Source organism: Crocodylus siamensis, chromosome 15 (genome assembly GCF_052110815.1).
Source record: "Crocodylus siamensis isolate JL-2025a chromosome 15, ASM5211081v1, whole genome shotgun sequence".
Classification (NCBI taxonomy): domain Eukaryota; kingdom Metazoa; phylum Chordata; order Crocodylia; family Crocodylidae; genus Crocodylus; species Crocodylus siamensis.
This window is the reverse complement of record NC_143409.1, coordinates 23,917,496-23,940,597: the sequence shown is the minus strand read 5'-3', so window position 1 is coordinate 23,940,597 and position 23,102 is coordinate 23,917,496. Positions and strand designations below refer to the sequence as shown.

At 42.7% G+C, this 23,102-nt stretch overlaps 1 protein-coding gene across 1 annotated transcript in view; it reads left to right on the top strand.

Annotated features, from left to right (window-relative positions):
• Window positions 1-18,632, top strand: part of WDR72 (WD repeat domain 72) — a 247,774-nt gene extending 229,142 nt beyond the window's left edge. The window contains exons 19-20 of the mRNA XM_090029342.1: window positions 11,057-11,161; window positions 18,016-18,632. Coding sequence (XP_089885468.1) covers window positions 11,057-11,161; window positions 18,016-18,071 — 161 coding nt within the window. The 3' untranslated portion in view covers window positions 18,072-18,632. The remainder of the gene's footprint in view (window positions 1-11,056; window positions 11,162-18,015) is intronic.
• Window positions 18,633-23,102: the final 4,470 nt, after the last annotated feature.

Below are 23,102 nucleotides of genomic sequence, written 5' to 3'. Positions count from 1 at the left end.
ACAGATGTTCAGGATTTTTCTCTCAGAGCAAATGGCTGCTGCAAGAGAAAAATAATCTGGGAACAACCAGGATTAAACACTTCCAGGAGCTTTTCTTCTGGAAGAGCAAATGTCCACACAACCTTACCCTTCCGAAAGAAACTGCAGCACAGTCCTGTACATCCCAAAACGTTTTGTCCCCATCCTACCCCTCTCCAAAACCTGGGAGGAGCAGCAAATGTGTAGGCATCAGCACTGCAAGCTCTCTGCTCTTTATAAGCTCCGCATGTCTGTTCAGGTGTCTCTAGGTAAGGTTTCCTACTGGGAAAATAAACCCAGTGAAGGGAACTGATGGTCATCTGCTGATTATTGACCTTGTCAGCAGCCTGGCAGCAGCTTTTTGAGGACTTGTTGGATATTCTGTCTAATGTAGTCATGATGCAGTACTCAAGTATGACATATGAACCTCTTAGACCATGACCCTACTCTGGAAGAAGATCTGGATGCTGAGCAGAGGTTAAGCAATAGCAAAGATTCAGGTCCTGATGATATTCTAGCAGAAGTCAGAGTGTCAAACTAAGCCCTGACTGAGAGTATCCATAAGGTCATCTGACATATCTGGGAAAAAGGAACTTAAAGATGTTACCATAATCAACATATACAAAGGAAAAAGGAGATCAGGCATAATGTAGCAACTGCTGGGGATCTTGTTAGCAACTGCTAGTAAATTGCTAACTCAAATGCTCTTTATTTAACTGCTCTGGGAGATGCCGATAAACGTGAATTTTTTTGTTGGACAAATCCAAAAGAAATGCTGCGAACAGAAATATGATCTTTTTATGTGTTCACTAACATCATCAAAGTCCTTGATACAGTCAGTTAACCTGAATGAGGAGGCTCTTGGGTTGGTTCAGATGGCCTGAAATTTTCCTGTATCAGCTCCATAAAGGAATAAGTGGCAGAGTAAGGATTGATGCTAACCTCTCTGGCTATTTCATCTAGAATGTAGAAAACCAATGTTGGCCTCTTGGACCAATTTTGTCTCCTCTTCTATGCAACACTTGTGAAGAAAGCAGCTGATGACATTGCAGCTAGGGCTGTACGAAACATAATTTCATTTCGACATCCATTTCACCATTTCAAAGGGACAGTGTTTCATTTCATCATTTCGTTTTGTTTCAAAGCACTGTTCCATTTCATTTTGGCAAAACTGTTTTGCCGTTTTGACATTTCTCCCATAGGCTATTATGGGGAAATCATGAAAATGCCTAAAACTTTGTCATTTGCTGACTGATTCAGATGCAAGGTGTAGGGTTGGTAGCTCCTTCTCAGGGCATGAAGCCTGCCAAGAGTCATGGAGATAGGTGCAGATGTTTCTGGGAAACTGCACCTCAAAGAGTTCAAAGCAAAACATGTGACACTTGCTGGCAGCGGCAGCCTCCTGTCATCCAGTGTGCAGATCCAGGGGTCCGCACCCCCAGGCGGAGTCCGGCAGTACTGGGAGGGCAGGTTGAGCTCCGTGGGGCTGGCTGAGCTGGTCAGAGTGCAGCTTGGCTCTCCCTGCCTCCCACCACCGGGCCACACTCCAACCAGCTCCACCAGCCCCATGGAGCTCAGCCCAGCAGCAGGACACAGAGCACGCAGCCCTAGCTCTCCCTGCCTTCCACCTCAGGGTTGAGCTTCATTGGGCTGCAGAGCCACTTGGAGCTCAGCCCAGCGGTGGGAGGCAGGGAGAGCCAGGGCTGAACTCCCCCTCCCGCCCCCAGGCTGAGCTCCATGGGGCTGTGTAGCCTCTCAGAGTGCAGCCCTGGCTCTCCCCTGCCTCCTGCCACCGGACTGCTTCAAAACACAAAACTTTTCAAAACTTTCAAAATGTTTCAAGTGCCCTCATTTTGTTTCAAAGCTGTTTTGAAGCTTTTTGTTTCAGTTTGATTTCACTGTTTCTAGCTTGAAACACATCAAAATATCTTCAAAATGAAATGCTCGTTGAAATTTCGCACAGTCCTAACACTGGTGTAATATTAAGATTCTCCATCTCTAAATCCATTTACCAAGTTTATAAGCAAGATCAAAATGCACCATTTAGCTGCTCTCTGAGCTGCTCTATACAAGTGGTGCTCAATCTGTCCAGCCCCACAGGCTGGATGAGTAGCATGGGTGGATCCACAGGCTGAATCCATTGTGGGGTCAGCACATGGGTTTGGTCCACAAATGTGACCCCATATTCCAAATCCAGTTTCAGAATCACCCACATGCTGGCCCAACCCCCTGTACCAGATCCAGCCTCAGAGTGACCGTGTACAGCAGCCCAGCTCAGCCCGCACTTTGAACAAGCTGCAAAGCAATCCCATGCACCAGCCTAACCCCACGCACACTAGATCCATCTGCAGAGTGATCCAACATGAAGGGCAGTTTGCATCTGTGGGACTCCCCAAGAATCCAGATATTTGGTAGCAGGGTATTTGTGGTAACATTAATTGCCATAGCTCTGGGAGCTGCACCAAGTAATGCACCCACTTCTCTCCTGCCAGCACAGGTGGGATCCTGCCATCACTCCTCTGCCACTGAATTTCTGGACCCATAGGGAGCCTCATAGAGCAGATAACATGTCCCCACAGGCCAGATCCAACCAGCAGGCCATAGGTTGAACATGACGTTCTATACAGGTGACTGTATTAGTGGTCCAATTCTGAACAGGTCTTGTTGATTATTGCTTGGCCTTCACTCCAACTCTAACCCCTTCCACACCCCACTGGCTAACTCCACTGGCATTAACAGCATGTACCCCTCCCTGGCAGGGTAAGGGGTAGACTGCCAGTGATTGGGCTCCCCTGGGGTGGGGGCCCCAAGAAGTAGCGCCCCCTGTTGCCTCATGGGTTGAGAGCTCACCTTTGAGGTGACTTTGTGGCTAGAGACAGACCTTACACATAAACTGATATGATCAGAAACTGGTTTAAACCTGTAACAGAACATAAGTTCAGTGCACATCAACCAGTTTCAAAATGGCTAAAAGTGATTTAAGATAAACCTGGTTGAATGTAGTATCAGATTTAAGTCAAACTGGTTTATGCAACGTCAGTCCCAAACCACTTCCTGATTTAAGTTAAACCAGAGTCCCCCGGCACCCCAGATGCTTTGCAGCCCTGGGCTGGGCTGTGCTCTCTGCTCCAAAGAACAGAGAACAGTCCCCTGACAGGCAAGAAAAGGGTCACTAAACCTGGGATCATGTGATCCCAGCCAGGTGCCTGTCCAGTCTCCTCTTCAAGACCCCCAAGGATGGGGCGAGCACCACCTCCCTTGAAAGCCCATTCCAGAACCTAGCAACCCTGACCATGAAGAACTGTTTTCACATGTCCTGTCTAAATTTACTCTCCAGTAGCTTATGGCCATTGTTCTTTGTTGTTCCAGGGGATGCCCTGGTAAACAGGTCATTGCCTACTTCATGTTTCTCTCCCCTTATGAATTTGTACACCTCCACAAGGCAGTGAGAATTGTAACCTCTTGTCTTGGAGAGGCTGAAGAGGTTAAGGTCCCTTAGCCTTTCCTCATAGGGCCTTCCCTGCAGGCCTCCAATTAGATGAGTGGCTCATCTTTGGACCCTTTCCAGGTTGTCTGCATCCTGCTTAAACTGCAGCATCCAGAACTGGACACAGTACTCCAGCTGTGGTCTGATAAGTGCCATGTAGAGAGGGAGAATCACCTCCCTGGACCTGTTTGTGAAGCACCTACGGATGCATGACAAGGTGCGATTGGCTCTGCTGACTACATCACATTGACGACTCATGTTTATCATGGAGTCAACAGTGGCTCCAATATCTCTTTCTGCCTCAGTGGTGCTGCACCCCCCCAGCCTATAGCTATGATGGCAGTTCTTTCTCCCTAGATGCAGCACCTTGCACTTGTTCTTATTGAATTGCATCCTGTTGCTTTCTGCCCACTTCCCCAACCTGTCTAGATCAGCCTGGATCTGAATCTTTTCAATCTCCCTCTCCCTGCTTCTTCATACTGTCTGCAAACCTGACAGGTAAGGAAGCCATCAGGGAGCTAATAACACAGTGTTTATCAGCACATCAACAAAACAAAAGTCTCTCATTCTCCTTCAGCATGACAGGAAGCTGAGCGTCTCTATAGGAGGACGCAGGTGCTTGTACACTAATGCCAGGAGCATAGGGAACAAGCAGGAGGAGCTAGCCCTCCTGCTCTCCAGTGGGCATTACAGCTTAGTAGGGATTATGGAGACCTGGTGGGACTCCTAGCATGACCGGAGCATAGACATAGAGCGCTATGCCCAGCATAGAAGGAGCCGGGCAGGGAAGAAAGGTGGAGGTGTAGCTCTTTATGTGAAGGAGCAGTATATCTCCTTGGAGGCCAACATTGGCTCCAAAGAAGAATGGCTTAAAACCTTCTGGGTCAAGCTGGGGGAGGGATGGGGGGGCGGTAATACAGACCTAACTGTAGGTGTATATTACAGACCACCAGACTAGGGGGAGGATTTAGAGTTTGCCTGAGAACTGACGGAGGGTGCATGTGCATGGGACATGGTTATCATGGATAATTTCAATTATCCAGACATCTCTTGAGAGGAACGCTTGGCCAAGTCAGACCAGCCTCATTCCTTCCTGACGAAGAGCTCTTCCTGGCTCAGGTGGTGCACAGGCCAACCAGAAGTAATGCTCTCTTAGATTTGGTCTCAAAGGAGAGGACCTGGTGACTGACTTACGTAAGTATAGAGGATAGCTTGGGTGACAGGGACCGTGAAACCGTCATATTCACTGTCCATCACAAGGCAGACAAATCAGATAGCAGGGCTGAAGTTTTGGATTTCAAAAATGCAAATTTCAACAAGCTCAGGTCACTAGTAGGGGTAGTGCTGTGGGATCAGGGACTGAAGGCGAAAGGTGTGCACGAAGAGTGGTTGTTTTGCAAGGATACGATCCTTGAAGCACAAAGGAAGTCCATTTCCATGTGGAGGATAGGTACCAGAAGGGTACCTCTTGGCTAAACAGGTAAATCATGGTCCTCCTAAGAAAGAAGAAAGAGGCGTACAAACAATGGAAGCTTTGGGGAGGCCCCAAAGAGGACTATACAACAATGGCCCACATTTGTAGGGAACAAATTAGAAAGGCTAAGGTGGTGACTGAACTTAAATTAGCAATGGGAATCAAGGACAACAAGAAGTACTTCTTTAGGTACATAGGGAACAGGAGGAAAACAAATGGGAGTGTGGGGCCATTGCTCAACACCTCAGGACAGCTGGTTGCTGACACTCAGGAGAAAACTCAACTCCTGAATGACTACTTTGCTTTGCTAGTTGACGAGGCAAAGGGGAAAATCATTCCAGATAGGGTACAAAACGAGCAGGGCAGGAATGATTGCCTTCCTATTATTGCCACAGAACTGGTGTGTGATTAGTTAAAGGAATCAGACATATATAAATCAGCAGGACTGGATGAACTCCATCCAAGAGTGATGAAGGAGCTGGCCAAAGTCATTGCAGAAGTCATCCCTAGTGAAACTTTTCCAAAACTCATGGCACTCTGGAGAGGTCCCTGATGACTGGAAGAGGGCCAATGTTGTGCCCATCTTCAAGAAGGGGAAGAGGGAGGACCTGGGTAACTCTAGGCCAGTTAGGCTAACTTCTATCCCAGGGAAAATCCTGGGAAAAAAATCACTAAGGAGTCTATGTGCTATAGGCTTGCAGAAGGTAGGATTCTGAATGACCACCAGCATGGCTTTGTCTGGGTAGGTCTTGTCTTACCAACCTCATCTCATTTTATGATCATATAACTCACCACCTGGAAAACAGTGAAGAGGTTGAAATTGTATGCCTTGATTTCCAAAAACCCTTCGATCTGGAATCCCATGATGTTCTCGTGAGAAAATTGGAGGATTGTGGGCTTAACTGCAAGACAGTTATTTGGGTACGAAACTGGTTGCAGGGTAGGACCCAGAGAATCCTAATGAACGGATTTGTGTCATCCTGGTGAGAAGTATTCAGTGCTACAGAATGCAGAGACATGCAAGTTTCCTGTTTGTGCCTGTCCATATGAGGTGCTAGTAATGCCACATCCATGAAAAACTTCTGAGTGACAAGATCATTGCATCAAAGAAAATTAGGGTTGGAAGGGACCTCAGGAGGTCATCTAGTCCAACCCCCTGCCCAAAGCAGAACCAGCCCTAACTAGATCATTCCAGCCAGGGCTTTGTTGATCTGAGTCTTAAAACCCTTCAAGGACAGAGGTTCCACAACCTCTCTGGGTATCCTGTTTCAGTGCTTCACCACCCTCCTAGTGAGAAATCTTTTCCTCATATCCAGCCTAAACCCCGCTTGTTGCAGCTTGAGACTATTGCTCCTTGTTCTGTTACCTGTCACCACTGAGAACAGTCTAGCTCAATCCTTTTTGAAACCAACCTTCAGACAGTTAAAGGCTGATATCAAATCTCCCTTCAGTCTTCTCTTCTGCAGACTAAATAAACCCAGTTCCCTCAACATCTCCTCATAAGTCATGTGCCCCAGCCCCCCAAGCCATTTTTGTTGCCCTCCACTGGACTGTCTCCAACTTGTCCACTCCTTTCTGTAGTCAGGGGCCCAAAACTGGGCACAATATTCTAGATGTGACCTCACCAATGCAGAAGAGAGGGGAATAATTACTTCCCTCAATCTGCTGGAAATGCTCTTACTGCTGTTAGCCTCCTTGGCAACAAAGGCACACTGTTGGCTCATATTCAGCTTATTGTCCACTTTAACCTCAAGGTCCTTTCCTGCAGAGCTTCTGCTTAACCAGTTTGTCCCAAACCTGTAGCAGTGCATGGGATTCTTCTATCCTAAGTGCAGGACTTTGCATTTGGCCTTGTTGAACCTAATAAGATTTCTTTTGGCCCAGTCCTCCAATTTGTCTAGGTTACTCTGAATCCTAGCCCTACCCTCCAGTATATCTACTACACCCCACAGCTTGATGTTATCTGTGAACTTGCTAAGGGTGTAATCCATCTCATCTTCCAGATTGTTATTGAAGGTATTGAACAAAAATGGCCCCAGGACTAACCCCTGGGGCACTCCACTTGATACCAGCTGCCACGTAGACCGAGGTTCTAGCCAGGTTTCTATCTACCTTACAGTCAGTTCAACTAACCCATACTTCCTTAACTTGCTTGCAAGAATGTTGTGGGAGACTATCAAAAGCCTTGCTAAAGTAAAGGTATATCATGTCTACTGCTTACCCCACATCCACAGAGCCAGTCGTGCTATCATAGAAGGCAGTCAGGTTGATCAAGCTCTTGGTGAATCCATGCTGCCCCCTTCCTGATCACTTTCTTCTCCTTGCAGTGCTTAGAAATGGATTCTTTGAGGGCCTGTTCCATGATTTTCCCAGGGTTTAAGGTGAGGCTGACTGGTCTATATTTCCCTAGATCTTCCTTCTTCCCTTTCTTGAAGATGGGTACTATATTTGCTCTTTTCCAATCATCTGGGACCTCCCTTGATTGCCATGAGTTTTCAAAGATAATGGCCAGTGGCTCTTCAATCACATCAGCCAATTCCCTCAGCACCCTCATAAGTATTGCATCCAGCCCCATGGACTAGTACGTATCCAGCCTTTCTAAATAGTCCCTAACCTGTTCTTTTACCACTGTTGGCTGCTCACCTCCTTCCCAAACTGTGATTCCTGGTGCAGTAGTTTGGAAGCTGATCTTGCCTGTGAAGACCAAAGTAAAAAAGACATTGAGTATGTCAGCCTTTTCCTCCTCATCTGTTACTAGGTTTCCTCCCCCATTCAGTAAGGGGCCCACACTTTCCCTGACCTTCCTCCTGTTGCTGACATATTTGTAGCAAACCTTCTTGTTATTCTGTATATCCCTTGCTAGCTGCAACTCCAACTGCACTTTGGCTTTCCTGATTTCATCCCTTCATGCACTGGTCACTTGCCACATTTGCTAGTCTTGCTGCACATTGGGATGGTTTTTTCCCGTAATCTCAGTAAAGTTTCTTTGAAATACAACCTGCTCTCCTGGACTCCTTTCCCCCTCAGACTGGCCTCCCAGGGGATTCTGCCCATCAGTTCCCTGACGGAGTCAAAGTCTGCTTTTTTGAAGTCTAGGGTCCATACTCTCCTGCTCTTCAGATACCTCTCTGTTCCTGTGAAGTCATGAGCTCCAGCAAGTGACCATTTAAATTACAGTGTGGGTCAGAATGTGGAGTTTTGTTACCTTTTTTCAAAAACTCTCATGTTTCTTTCTTTGATAGGAAATAGTTACAGCAAGGCTATGTTGTATTTGTTTCAGGATAACCTTTTTATCCTGGGACAAAATACAGTTGTTCAGATATCTATTGTCCCAAGATAAATCCAAAGAAGTTCACAGGATAAGAAGTACTAACATTTTATCCTGGGACATCACAAAGTACATCTGAATGGTTATCCAGGAATTGCAGCATTGAATCAATGGCAGAAAAGTGGCATTGCATTCAGCTGCTTGCTAAATGCTTCTGTATGTACACACCAATCCTGGGATATTTTTCTTCCAGAATAGACCGAGGGAAAACTTGTCCAAGGGCAAATGCAACATCTGTTCCCAGCTTAAGTTTTGGGACCCTTTTTTTAACCTTTTCATAACAATATTCTGTATTTGAAACTTTCTTACTATACTTCTGAACAACTCTAACTGTCAAGTTTATTCATGTAAAGCAACCAATCTATTACTTGCATCAGCAAAGTACAGAGAAAGGATGAACTGTTTCAGAAAATACTGTTCCATTACATTTGGCACTAGAATGCTTTCTTTTCAAAATCCAACAACACAAACTTATAATTTCCAATACTTCTTTTCTGAATAAGTACTTATTGTGGACAACAAACACAAGGAATTCCTCTCTTCACAACTGGATGTATTTCTTTATTCTTACATCTTTCTCTCTTCCCTCCAAGATGATGCATAAAACAAAAGCATCAATTAACTCGTTCATCCAGTTTAGTCTATTAAGAATTTTAACCCACTGTGGTGTTATATAGTATTCAATTTAATTATTTTGGAACATATACAAACAAAATATACATCCTGAAGTTGTTGGGGAAAATGATAAGTTTCAGTTAGAATTAATGCTGGTCAAATACTACAAAGAAGAGTGTCTGTGATGCTTAGTATAGATTCAGAATGGTTCAACAATTTGCACCCCTTTCCAGTTGGCTGTCTGTGAACATGCACTTCAGTGGCTCTTTGTTGTCATTAACATTTGAGGATTGGAGTTTAAACTTGTCCATAGGGCCACCACAAGGCACATGCACCCCTTAGTGTGAGGGCTTAAGTAAGGCTAAAGAGAGGCCTAGGCCCTCTGCAAATACCTCTGTTTGCACTTGTACAAGGTATTCATGTGTGAACAAGAGTATTCATTATTCATTAATTGCTGTTCTCCTCCTTCCAAGTCAGCTAAGCCCTCCCATGCTGTTCCATGCCTTTTCAAAAGGAACCCAAGAAAAATAAAGTTCTGCTCTATGTGGCTATTAATGGTTTTACTTACCTTTCACACAATTAAAAGTTTCTCTGGTCTCCTTGGCCCCTGCTTGACAAAGTGGTGTAAGTCAGTCAGTTGCTGTCTTAAAACTGATGCTGCACCAGAATCTGTTCAGTTTTTAGGGAAAGGTGGTATTTTTCAAGTGAAAGTTATTGCATGATTTTACATATTTTATTATTCCATCCTTATGTTATTGTTATATGTTTAAAGCCCTGATCCTACAAAGGATTTTGAGCCTTATTGGATTCAATTAGGCTCCACATGGATGGTCCAGAGTAATGGAGCTGATAGCAGGACTGGAATAACAAACTGACAAACTAATAGAAAAGACAGGGTCTCTGTGATATATTTTGCATCCACTAGCTTTGTTAACGATTAACAGAATCTGATTACATGATTTCTTTTAATTTGGGAAACTGTATAGAGAAGTATATGTAGAGCAGATTCACTTCCTATATAAACAATACTTACTTTTCAAAATTGATCAGAAAGTGAGTGACTGGCATGCAGTCATAGCCAAAGCCCTGTTCTCAGAAACAAACCCCACAGGGAATTTATGCAGAAGAATCTGTGCAGGTCTACCTCTATGGATCAGTCTGCAGGACAGAGATCTAAGTTCACTGTACAGTTAACAGAGGATTCAAGTACTAATCCCGATGTTTACTGAAGTCTAGTACTACTGCAACCAATAGAAATAAGGCCTGAGAACATCAGTTAGAGATGGATCCATATTTTATTGTGTATTCCCCATGAAATAACATGCAATAATTTATCTTAACAGTGCAATTAACCTTTATTACCAGTGTAATGTGTATTTCCTGGTCAGTAAAGGCTCAGAGCAGAGGTGATACAGAAACATAACTGGCCATAGCAAGAAAATGTCAGGCCAGAGTTGCTGCATATTTTCATTATAGGAAAATGTACATTGGATTTATTTTTATAGGTACTGTGAATGACATATAAATAATATTCCTATCTCAGTGAAGGTATTTTCTTCAGATTCAAAAATGTTTAGCAATTAGATAAAAGGTATGTTTTTTTTAAAAAATGATAATCTCTAGGACATAGTTTATGCTGCTTTTTACTCTGCTCTGAAATATATCATTAAATGTATTATGCGTTTTGGTATTATATAGCACATATTTGCATTTTAATTTATTATATTTAACTAAAATTAATTTAGATCAAAGTAAAACATGTGTCTGACTCCAATAATTACAAGACCGTTTCACTGATAGTTTATTCTATTTACTGATGTATTTTGGTAGAACAAAGTGGCTAATCGATTTTATTGTTTCAGGTTTATAGAAAGGGAAAAAATAATTTTTTTCACTTTAGAAGAATTATATTTAAACTGATGTCTCAAACTCCTCCCCCAATAAAGTAACGTCCATAGATTTTTCAACTATTATATGCCTGCCAATAAATACTTTGAGGTTCCATTTTATTTTAATTTATTATTTGTGTTTACAAAATATGTCCTCAGTATTGAAAGGACTGTGACAAAGGAGGGAAGTGTTTTATTTGTGAATATATTACAACTCTCCTCCCCCTATTTTTTCTTCTTTATAGCTCCAGTCAGTGTGGTCAAGCATGACAGCTGCTCAAACTCGGCAAACTTCCAAGAAGCCGAGGATATGCCTGACAGATGTGTCTTGGAAGAGTCTGAGAGTCCAGGTGAGAGCCATTTAAAGATAGTTGCCAAGAATCAAATGATAGATTTGACACAGTTTGGGGGCCTACAAAAAATCACATTGTAATGCACTTCCTTTTTTAGCAGCTGCAATATCAAATTAATAGTCACCTCCAGTGGTCATTGTCTAGAGCTGATATCCTTTGCTCTTTCATCAAGAGTTTGGGTCTTAGAAAGGATAAAGACTTTCTGACCAAAAACAAAGCTGACAGTAGTAGTTCATTATAATTAGTTTTGGACTAATTCTTCTAGTTAATATATGTATGAGGCCTAACCTTTGAAGGTAGGCTAAGGGTATGAAAAATTAGGAGTACTGTACCTACTGTAGTTGAATAAAAAAACAGGCATCCAGATGCAATACATCTGGCAAAATGCAAATTGCTAATTTTATAACTCTCTTCTTTTTTTTTTCAAATCAACTCACTATAGATATTTTAACTAATGGTTCTCAACACTGAATTGATTCATTGCATACAGATCCGTTAGGTGCATCTCTTCTAGGGGTGATGATATTTGTCTTTATCTTGCTGTATATGAAATAAACAAGAAGTTTACTATATAAATCTCAAGAAGGGGCAATTAAATGTAAAGTGGTTCCAATTGCAGTTGATTAAAGACACAGAGTGTGAATGAAAAAAAAAAGCCAGGCAAGCTGTCTGCCTCACACATGGACACATATGTAATGTGACACAGTAGTCATTAATGAAAGAGTTAAACATCATTTTTTCACTTGATATTTTCCTTTCCTTCTTTATCTGGTTTCTCTGTACCCTCTTGCATCTTTGTGTGCTGATCCATGTATCATATTTTTGATTCATCCTCTCTGCGGCCTGTCAGCTTAGTTAAGAGATTTCCAAATCTTGCAGCCTGTGCTGACAGGGGGCAGCTGCCAACAGTCCCCTGATCCTTCCCCAAGGAGCACAGCTGAGATTTAATTTTCAGTGAAAGGGTGCAGTCTGAAATCCATGTCAGGTCCCCAAAGTCATCTCAGAACCCAGATAGGACCCATGGCTAGGGGATTATATTTCAGCCCACTCCACTCCTGTAAAATTCCTTGGGAGTTGAACTGCTGTCATGTACCTGATTTGAACTACATTTCCTTTTCATCTTTTCCACAGAAATGAACAATGGTATATTTTAGAATAATTGAAATCAATGAATTGTAAATCCATGTGCATTTTCAAGGCACTTTGGTTTGGTCCCACTACCTTACAACAAATGCTGCATGAGATTTAAAAGGCGCAGATAATCCATACTGGTAAAGAGACAAGTTTAATTTCTGACTTCAGCTACATCAAACCACCTATGGTACTGCTTTACATATCCTTCAGTAAATGTCTGTAGACCTTCCAAAACTGTAAAAGGTTTTTAAAAGGGTATAGTCTTACTGTCATCTGTTCTGGGCAGAAGTGGCAAAGACCGTCAGGTTAAGAGTTCTAAATGGCTCGAGGAAGAATTAATGTAGTGCTCCCTCTGCCGAAAGATGATTTTAATTCACCTTTCATCTAGTTGTTTTGGGTGGTAAAATGTACCCAGGGTTGGATGGGAATTTAGAATACATATTTCTGGCTACCACAAACAAATACAAAATAAAGAAAAGGAAGCAAAACTGTCAGGAGGTGAATATTGATTGGGAAAACATGTGTTGATAAAGAATCTAAACTTAAAAAGTGAGTTACATTCTGTCCATCTGACATAATTAAAGTGGTAATAAACAATGAATTACTCTGGCTTCTCTCTCTGTCCATTCCTGCATTTTAAGACATCTTGCCTTATAGGTCTGAAAACCTCTGGAGATTTCACTACTGGTCTCACTGCTTTCCACTGAGAATTTGTGGCTTGGTTGTCATGGAGACATCGTATTTCTCCAAGAATTGCTCATATTGATCCGTGGACAGGCGTAAATGGCCAGGCGAATGTGAGGCGTAAAGGGGGCTGGGCAGTACTATAAAATGACCAGAGGTTATGGGTCGGAAATAAGCTCATAGCAAACACTTAGGTAAAGAGAAAGAAACAGTTTCATTTCGTTTCAGGATTTCGTTTTTGCACTTTGTGCCATTGTCTTCTTTCACTATAGACTGAAAGAAACTTGTTAGTCACTTGTCATGTCAGATCTTTGGTGCTTGTCCTGACACAGCTGTCAGCCTTCCAGCTCTGTGCAGTTCAGGGACACACAACAAAGAGCTAGCAACATGAATTATTTATTGCTCCTTGTGTGGATGAAATTCTGTGATAAGAAATTAAGACACTTCTGACAGAAGCTCTTGTTTGAAAAGAAAATGTTTAATGATAGAATACATTTACTTAAAGCTTTACCACTTACTTTTTTGTTGTCAAACATTAAAAGAGTAACATAACATTTAGGTGGCTTCTATTTTCTTTAGTATTTATCAGACACTTTAACTTTGTAGTTTATTTTAGGGCTTCAGAGCCTGAGGAATATCTGCATTTGACTTAACCAAACCCACAACTTCCAAATTCGTGTTCCACAAAAGAAAACTGAAAAGCTGCACCTTAGTTTGTAGTAAAATGTAACCCATATTATTTGCAGAACTGCTTGCATTTTGGCTGACAGTTGGGTAGTGGGAAGTGCCATATTTCTCAACGACAGAAAGTTAAAGATTCCATTGTGTTTCCCACCTCGTTGGATGGAGGACAAGTACAAGTATTATACTGTATCTGCAAGGAGCTCTGGAAGTATTTTTAGAAAGATACTTTATCAAAACTGGTAAAATTACAGAGGTGCAGTGAAAATATTAACAGCTGATTGTGCCATCTGTTTTATGAAGATGGAAGTCTTTAACCCTGAAAACAGATTCAAACTGATAACAGTGATATTAAATCTCTAAAACCCTATACTGTTTATTGACTTACTTTGGTTCCACACTTTCCACATGCACGCTCCCTTCCCCTGCTGCAGATACAGGTCTCAAGTAATCATAGAAAAGGGCATATACCCAAGTGAGTAGCAGAAATCCATTAGACCAGGTAAGAAACTGATCTGGGATTTACGGTGATTTTTAATGTTCAAAATGTTGTCTGAACTAGTCTCTGACAGGTCATGGAACCCCTCAGCTTACACCTTCTTTTTCCTCTTGGATAATTCATAGTAAACACTTTTCACCTGTGACAGATGCACATAAATATCAGACTAGAGTTTCTTGCCTAAGCAAAATGGATTTTAGTTGCTCCTTTGCTAGTGCCTACAAGCTGCCATTATCTGTGATAGTGGCTTGTGTCTATTTTACCCACACACAGAGGGGATGCTGGGCTTCTGTCCCAGATGCCTAATACTAGGTTTCTCACTGCCATTTTCTCCACATGCTGAGGACTGCTTCTGCTTGACATGCAAAGCCATAGCTCTTCAAACTTGTCTGTGCTTTCACCCATAATGTAAAAATCAAACAAGACCATTCTTTGTTCGTAGTTTTCATACATGCATAACAAAACTGTTGAAACTTTTAACTAATCCTCATTGCATGTTTGAGGCAAATAATTCTTATAAATCACATTTTCCAGATGAAGAAACTGAAACAGGGACTTGCTCACATTATCACATCGAGTCTGTAGCAGAGCTGGAAATAGGACCCAGATATCCGGACTCATGGTTCTTAGGTTTATCCACCAGACCAGGGGTTGTCAGCCGGGGGTCCGTGTACCCCTGGGGGTACTTTGAAAGGTCCCAGGTGGTATATGGGGTGGACAGGGACAGAGCACTGCCACCCCGCACTGCTGCCTCACAGGAGCAGGGCCTCACAGGCGCTGTGCTGCCGCTGCTTGCCACACCCCTGGTCTGCATCCGGCCACTCGCCACCCCCCTCCCTCCCGAGGTACATTTACTAAAAAGGGGTCCACCAGGCATATACTTATTTTAAAAGGTTGAAAACCCCTGCACTAGACAATGCCCCTTCTCTCTGAAAGCTTAGCAGTCTTGCATGGTTAGGGAGTCTTCCTTCCTCTCCTCTCTTATTCTATCGCCCATGCAGAAACCTTTTTTTTGGTTTTTTTTGGAGCTTAATAGGCTTGTACTGCCTTGGAGCTGGAGGCAGAAGAACCTGCTGAATTTCATCCTACGAAACCTGAGGAGGAAAGCAGCACAAGTTAATGAAGCCTGAAACTTCTGTGGCCTGTGCCTGCCCTTTAGTGCACTCCCACTAAGGGAGCCCCTTAAAGCACGGTTCAGGCAGGGCTTGTGCTGTCTACAGATGGATTAGATCAGAGCCCAGATGGAAAAACAGAGTCAATAAGTACTGGCACAGCACAGATGTTCCTTTCCTCTTGCGGACCTTCTACCTCACATGCACACAAACTTCACAGTATCCACCAGCTAAGTAGGCCCCAATAGAAAAACAGCTACTTCCAGGGGTTTGGGAGGCAGGCCACGCTCCTTTGGTGAAAGAGTTGGTAGAAAATAGAGACTGATATTACAAAGCATGTTCTCTCTTATCTCAGTTATTCCCACGCAACAGAGACTAGGACCTTATCTGATGGCTTTCAAAAGTCAATCAGTGTCTCTTTTGATTAGATCAATACGGTTCATTTGTACAGCTTAAATCCCTCCAAACACTTCATACTCATGCTCAAAATATTGGCCCATTCTAAGCTTTTTGCCCTTCACACTGCAATGTTCCTGCTTGTATTTCAGATATCAATGAAAAATCCTAATAGTTTCCACATCCCTTCTTACTTAATTTCTTGTCCCAGAAAAGCCTAAGCACAGTGATGGTGGAAAAAAATCAGATACTCTAAGACAGGGTCTGTGTGAGAGAGCTGTATCCCAAGTAAGGAAATCTCTCAAAAGAGTCCAAGGCTGTGTGCAAATGAAACAAAGGGCATGTGTGCACAACACTTTAAAGCAGGTTAAATGCTTTTGCACCACTTTAATGGTGTCAGTGTTTGCACGCATTGGTGGTGTATTGCACAGTAATTCCAGCCACTGTAGCAAATTTGGTAGCATAACGCACCTTAAATGACTTGGGATGCAGCAAACTAAAAATCCTCTGAGGAGTTTGTTTGCTGCCCTACAGCCATGGAGCAAAGCACCAAGCTCCATGCAGCTCAGGGGCTGTGCAGGCAGCCTGGCAGCAGCCTGGGAAGGCAGGCTTTGCCCAAGAAAAGCAGCGAGCCTGATATCTTCCCCGCCCCCAGAGCCTGCCTGAGCTGTGCGGGGGCACAGTGCTTCCCTCCGTGGCTATGTTGCCTCCGGGACCATCTGAGCCAGGTGCCTATGGGCAAATGCTGCCTGGGAGGGGACCACCTCAAAAAAGCACAAGCTGCCTTCCACAGCTCAGGGACCACTCTGCCCACCAGCAGCTCTTCCTCCCCTCCCCACCACCGGAGAGGCAGGTAAGTTTGGGTGTGTGCACGACACAGGGGTTCAAAGGGCCCTAAATTGAAGTGGTGCTTTTAAAAACCCACCACTTCAATTTAGGGCCCCTGTTTCGTCTACACACACCCCAAGTTTCCAACTGGCCATTAAGTGCATGAGAGCCATGAATATGCAGCACTGTAAGTGTGATTGTGTTGTTATAAGGCAGGTTATAATCACTCCATAGAATACTTGATTAACACCTTGGAGTTGTGTGCACTGAAGACTGTGTTATGTAGATCAATGCAGTACTACTTGTATCACTATAAATCAATATGCCGTTTATCTGAACTTGATACTTAAATCTAGTTCTTTTCCCATTAAATTTCAAAACTATGCAGCACCTTATTAAAAAACAAAGCACTTATTTTTTCTTTTTCTATCCCAAGTACCAGTAGCACTGCAAAAATTAGGCAACAGTAAACGACGACAGCTTCAGGAATGGAGCATGGAAGACTGTTGATGATGATGCATGAAACAGAAAGATTGTGCAATGTGAAAGCAGCCCATTAATCATAAATACAGATAGCACACTTTTTTTCATGGACTGTGTTAAAAATGTTAAAATGGGCAAGGATGCTTTCAGAAATAAAACTTTTAGCATCAATGGCATCATAGAATCATTGTAGGGTTTGCTAGTTTGCAAGTCATCATTTTTTTTCCCCAGATTTAAAAGAAAATGGCTTAAGAAAATGGTTCTATCTAGCTCTAAAATGTTTGTCTCATCTAGGATATAGGTATATTATTTGGTTCACTAGCAAGCAAATATCATCTTGACAATTCTGAGGCCTAGTATCAGAGCTGAGAAGGAACCATTGAGTGTCTTGCCTCACTTGAACAGCACCTTACAAAATGCACAATACAAGTAAATCTTTAAGTTTAGGCTAAAATTATCATATATCAAATCGCAAAAATCAGGTATCTAAAAGGTGAATTGACTAAGATCCGTTTTAAGCATAATTACAATAAACCAAAACAGAAATAAAATATAATACCTGAATAGTATAAATTCACTATTACCTCTGTTTCAACTTACTGTAGTGTTAGTCCAGTTGAAAGTAAACATGCATTTTTTTTGTGAGCAGTGATTGGAGAGAGAATGCAGATAATGTGTTAATAATACCCAATAGGAATAATCTCTCTCCTTATGCAATTGGGAAGTTCTCCCCTTGAAAAGAAAATCTGTTCTGTTGAATAATATTGAAGAGATTCAGATACTCTCCTGAGATGCTATGTTTTTTGCATTGCTTTTTGTGATTTTGTATGAGGTGTATAAAATATGTTGTGTTTGGAGGTCTTCAGTGTTTTTGAATATGACAGGTCAGTGATGCATAGCTTAATTTCACTATAAACAGCATTGAGATTATTTATCAATCAGTAAAGCAATTTACAGTGGACTTTTATAAGGGAGGCTACATGTGTTATTCTGCCACACAGTGTTAAAATCAAATTAATATATTTGTTTTCCAGATGAGATGAAATCACATCCTTGGATGTCCAAGGTATGTTCCTGCAAAGTGTGTTAGACAAGCCTGCTTATTAAATGGAACTAGAAGATGAGCAAGCACAGTACAGGAAGTGAAGACAGAGGACATTGTTATGGATGGCAGCTGTTGTTTGCTGTGTTTTGATACAGGAACTACTCCATGTAGGATTTATTACCATATATCTTTCACAATTAATTTTCAAAAAATACCTGTCATCTGCTTCCCCTTTCTCTGTTATTGGTTCCAATATGCATTGCCAGCCCTCTCACAAATTTGAATTGATTGAATTTAATCCATTTATTTCTAGCATATATGACCTTAAATGATTCCTTATCTTGAGACATTTTTGTACTAACAGAAACAATAACTCCAAATCTCAATCTATTGATTTATCAGAACAGTTCTGAAACTGAATTATACAATGTTGTGATCTGGTAACTATTACATTCTGCATGCAATTAATTTAATTTTTCACATTTACATTCTCTTTACCTTATGATTCAAATACTTTTATTATTGATAATAGTTTAGCACAGGAAAAGACCAAACATATTTAACAGAACTTAAGTATCAGTGCTTCTCTGAATTTACAGAAAAAATGTAAGCTATTAAACACTAAAATTAATCATGATTGTGTGATTGTGTGTATGTATTTGATTACAATTCACAAATTTCATTGTACACACACATATATTTACCATCAAAACGTTTCTTTCTCACATATACACAGGATGCATTCTTATACACGCTATATATATGTGTGTATACATACTTGTTTAGAGAAAGCTGTCAAAAAATCTGGTATCCTTTACTGAAATGTTGCAGTGCATGTTTCATAGAGTCATAGATTGTTAGGGGCTGCAAGGGACCTTTCGGATCATTGGGTCCAGCCCCCTCTCCCCCCCTTCGCTCTGGGCAGGAAGACACTTGACCCCAGTGAGGTGACTGTCCAGTCTCCTCTTGAAAACTTCCAGGGTAGGTGACTGCACCACCTCTGGAGGGAGTTTATTCCACAATCTGGACATCCTGACTGTGGAGGATGTTTTTCCTGGGATTAAGCCTGAAGCAGCCTTCCAGAAATTTGTATCCATTGGTTCTGGTCTTCCCCAGGGGGTGCCATAGTGAACAGTTGTTCACCAAGCTCTTGATGCACTCCTCTGATATAGCGGTAAGCCTCTATCAAGGCCCCTCTCAACCTTCTCTTCTTTAGGCTAAAGAGGCCCAGGTCCCTCAGCCTTTCCTCTCATGGCTTGCCTTGCAAGTCCCTGATCATATGGGTGGCTCTTTTCTGGACTCTCTCAAGTTTTTCCACATCCTTACTGAAGTGTAGTGCCCAGAACTGGATGCAGTACTCCAACTGCAGTCTCACCAGTGCTGAGTACAACAGGAGTATCACTTCCTTAGTTTTACACAAGATGCATCAGTTGATGCATGCCAGTGTGTTGTTTGCCCTGCTGGCCACCACATTGCACTGACGGCTCATGTTAATGTGGTGGTCAATCATTACTCCTAGGTCCCTTTCATCCGTGGTGCAGGTCAAGCTGTCACCTTCAAGCCTGTATGTATGTTGAGGGTTACCTGCCCCCAGATGGAGCACCTTACAATTGGAAGTGTTAAACTTCATCTGGTTCCAGTCTGCTCAACTCTCTAGCTTGTCCAGGTCTGCCTGTATCATCAGCCTATCTTCTGGCATGACCACACTGCCCCATAACTTGGCGTCATCTGCAAACTTGGCCAGCGAGCTTTTCACTCTCCCATCCAAATCATTGATAAAGATGTTAAAAAGCACTGGTCCAAGCATGGACCCCTGAGGGAAACCACTGGCCGCTCAGTGCCAAGACAACACAGATCTATTCTTGAGAACTGTTTGGGACCTACCCTGTAGCCATTTTCCCACCCACTGGACTGTTGAGCAGATAAGCCCACAATCTTCCAGTTTTCCTACAAGGATATTGTTGGATACTAGATCAAAAGCCTTTTGGAAGTCTAGGTATAGAACGTCTACCTTGTCTCGCATGTCCAGGTGGCAAGAGACCTGGTCATAGAAGGAGATGAGATTGGTAAGACAAGACCTACCCATGATAAAGCCATACTGGTTGCTGTTCAGAATCTTACCTTCCGTGTGTCACACAGATTCTTTAATGAGCTTTTCCAGGATTTTCCCTGGGATAGAGGTTAGGCTGATTGACCTATAGTTGCCCAGGTCCTCCCTCTTCTCCCTACTCTGTCCATTCTGTGCTGGGTGTAGCCCTCTAGGACTATGCTCCAGTCATGTGAGGAGACCCACCAGGTCTCCATGATCCCTACCAGGTCACATTGCCCACTAGAGAGCAGGAGGGCTAGCTCCTCCTGCTTATTTCCCATGCTTCTCGCATTGGTGTACAGGCAGCTGAGGCCCTCAACTGACACCCTCACTTTCCTGAGATGCTGTGGAAGAATTGCTTGGTTAGCAATTTCAGAAACAGTTGTGCTAGTGTCCTCCATTAGGTAGATTTCTTGTGTGCCAGTCCCCAGGCATACTCCACTTGGAGATTCCCCATCCCCCAGAAAAGTCAGTTTAAAGCTCTGTCCAGAAGATCAGCCATCCTAACTGAGAACAAGGCCTTACCTCTCCATGTGAGGTGAATGCCATTTCGTTCTAGAAGTCCTCTGTTTCTGAAGTTCATGCTGTGGTCAAGGTAAGTGAACCCCTCATGGTAGCACCACAAATCTGAGATGTCTGTTGACCTTTTCATCAGCATCATAACTTTCAATATCTGTTCACAGGGCAGACTTTGTATACTTTATTGATAAAATGCAGACTTCAGATTCCTGCATTCATAGAATTATAGAATCATAGAAAATGAAGGTTGGAAGGGACCTCAGGAGGTTACATCTAGTCCAACCCCCTGCTCAAAGCAGGACCATCCCCAACTAGATCATACCAGCCAAGACTTTGTCTGGCCAGGTCTTAAAAAAATCCAAGGATGGAGATTCTACTACCTCTAGGTAACCTGTTCCAGTGAGAAGGTTATTCCTAATATCTAACTTAAACTTCCCTTCCTGCAACCTGAGACCATTGCTCCTTGTTCTGTCAGCTGCCACCACTGAGGACAGTCTAGCTCCATCCTCTTTGTAACTACCCTTCAGGTAGTTGAAGGTTGCTATTAAATCTCCCTGTCTTCTTTTCTCCAGACTAAATAAACCCAGTTCCCTCAGCCTGTCTTCAAAAGTCATGTGCTCCAGCTCCCTAACCATTTGTAATGCCCTCCACAGGACTCTCTCCAATTTATCTACATCCTTTCTTTAGTGGAGGGATCAAAACTGGACACAGTACTCCAGATGTGGCCTCACCAATGCCGAATAGAGGGGAATAATCATTTCCCTTGATCTGCTGGCAATGTTTCTACTAATTCAGCCCAGTAAACTATTAGTTTTCTTGGCAACAAGGGTACACTTGGCTCATGAAGCGGTACTGCAAGGTTTCAAAGATGCTCAGTTTGTACAATTATACAAAAACCAGGGGGCTAGACGTGACTGTGACAGCTATAAAGGTATCTCTCTGTTGAACATTGTTAGAAGAATTGTTGCTCACATTATGCTCCCTAGGCTGCAATCTCTAGCTGAAAGGATGTATCCTGAAAATCAGTGCAGTTTTTGCTCAAGATGCTCCACCATTGATATGATATTTTCAGTCAAGCAACTGCAAGAGAAGTATAGAGAAAAATGAATACCACTGTACACAGCCTTTATTGATCTGACGAAGACCTTCAAAGCAGGCAACAGACAGGGCCTTTTTACTGTTCTGAAGAAACGGGGTTTTCCCCCCAAAATCATTCACTCACTTAGGTATGAAGGCAATGGAAAACAAAGAATCATATGCCTTTGGCACCAACAACAGGATGAAAACAGGGGTGTGTATCTTACCCTGTGCACTTTAACATCTACTTTTCATTCCTGCTTCTTCATATATTCAAGGACAGCAATGAATGGAATTTATCTTTGAACCAGACTAGATGGAGGCTTGGTTTAGAGCAAAAACGAATGTGAAAAAGCTGGTTCTGAGAGGTTTCCTATTTGCAGATGATATGACTTTGGTTGCCAACCGTGAATCTTCTTTGCAAAATCTCAGGCATATTTTCTGTGTCACATGGGAGCTTTGGGCTAACAATTAGTCTCAAGAAGACTAATCATGTACCAAGAGGTTGAAGAACTAGTGCCTGACATCACTCTGGAAGGTAAATCTTTTGGCATCATTGACAGGTTTTGGTACCTCGTAGGGCTGTATGAAAAAACATCATTTCATTTCAACGTCTGTTTCACCATTTCAAAGGGACAGTATTTTGTTTCATCATTTCATTTCATTTTGAAGCACTGTCCCATTTTGTTTCATCGAAACTGTTTCGCTGTTTCAATGCGTTTCGACTTTTCAACAATTGTCTATAATGAAGAATCATGAAATTGCCCAAAACATTTTCATTTGTTGCCTGATTTAGATGCAAATTGCAGGGATGGTAGTCCCTTATGAGAGCATGAAGCCTGCCAAGTTTCAAGGAGATAGGTGCAGAGGTGTTTTGGAAACTACACCTCAAATTCTTGAAAACAAAACTTGTGACACCTGCTGGCAGTGGCAGCCTCCTGTCATCCAGTACACAGATCTGAGAGACAGAATGACCCAAGGCGAAGGGCCGCTGTTGACGCTGACCATACGAAGGGCCAAACCCCAGCAGGATCCTATGAAGCAAAGGTTGCTCCATTGCCCTAACAGAAGGGCAGGAGAAAGGACCGGATAGGCCCTTCCACACTTAGTTTGTGTTGGGTTTTCCTTTTTGTTTCCCCCTTTTGGAGGGGCTGAGAGGTAAGATGAGGCAGTGCAGGCAGGATAGCACTGTATTGTATTTTCTTTGGTCCTCCATCTTTCATTTGAGTACAGGGTAAATTTAGAGTCCCAGGCAGGGACTGCTGGAGACAGAAAGGAGTGATTCTCCAAAGCCCTACTACTTCCTGAGTTAGTTATCTCAGGAGGCAGGGCCTAGAACATGATAGGACTATGACGGTCATTGAGTTCCAGGGAGACAACATCATCGGGGG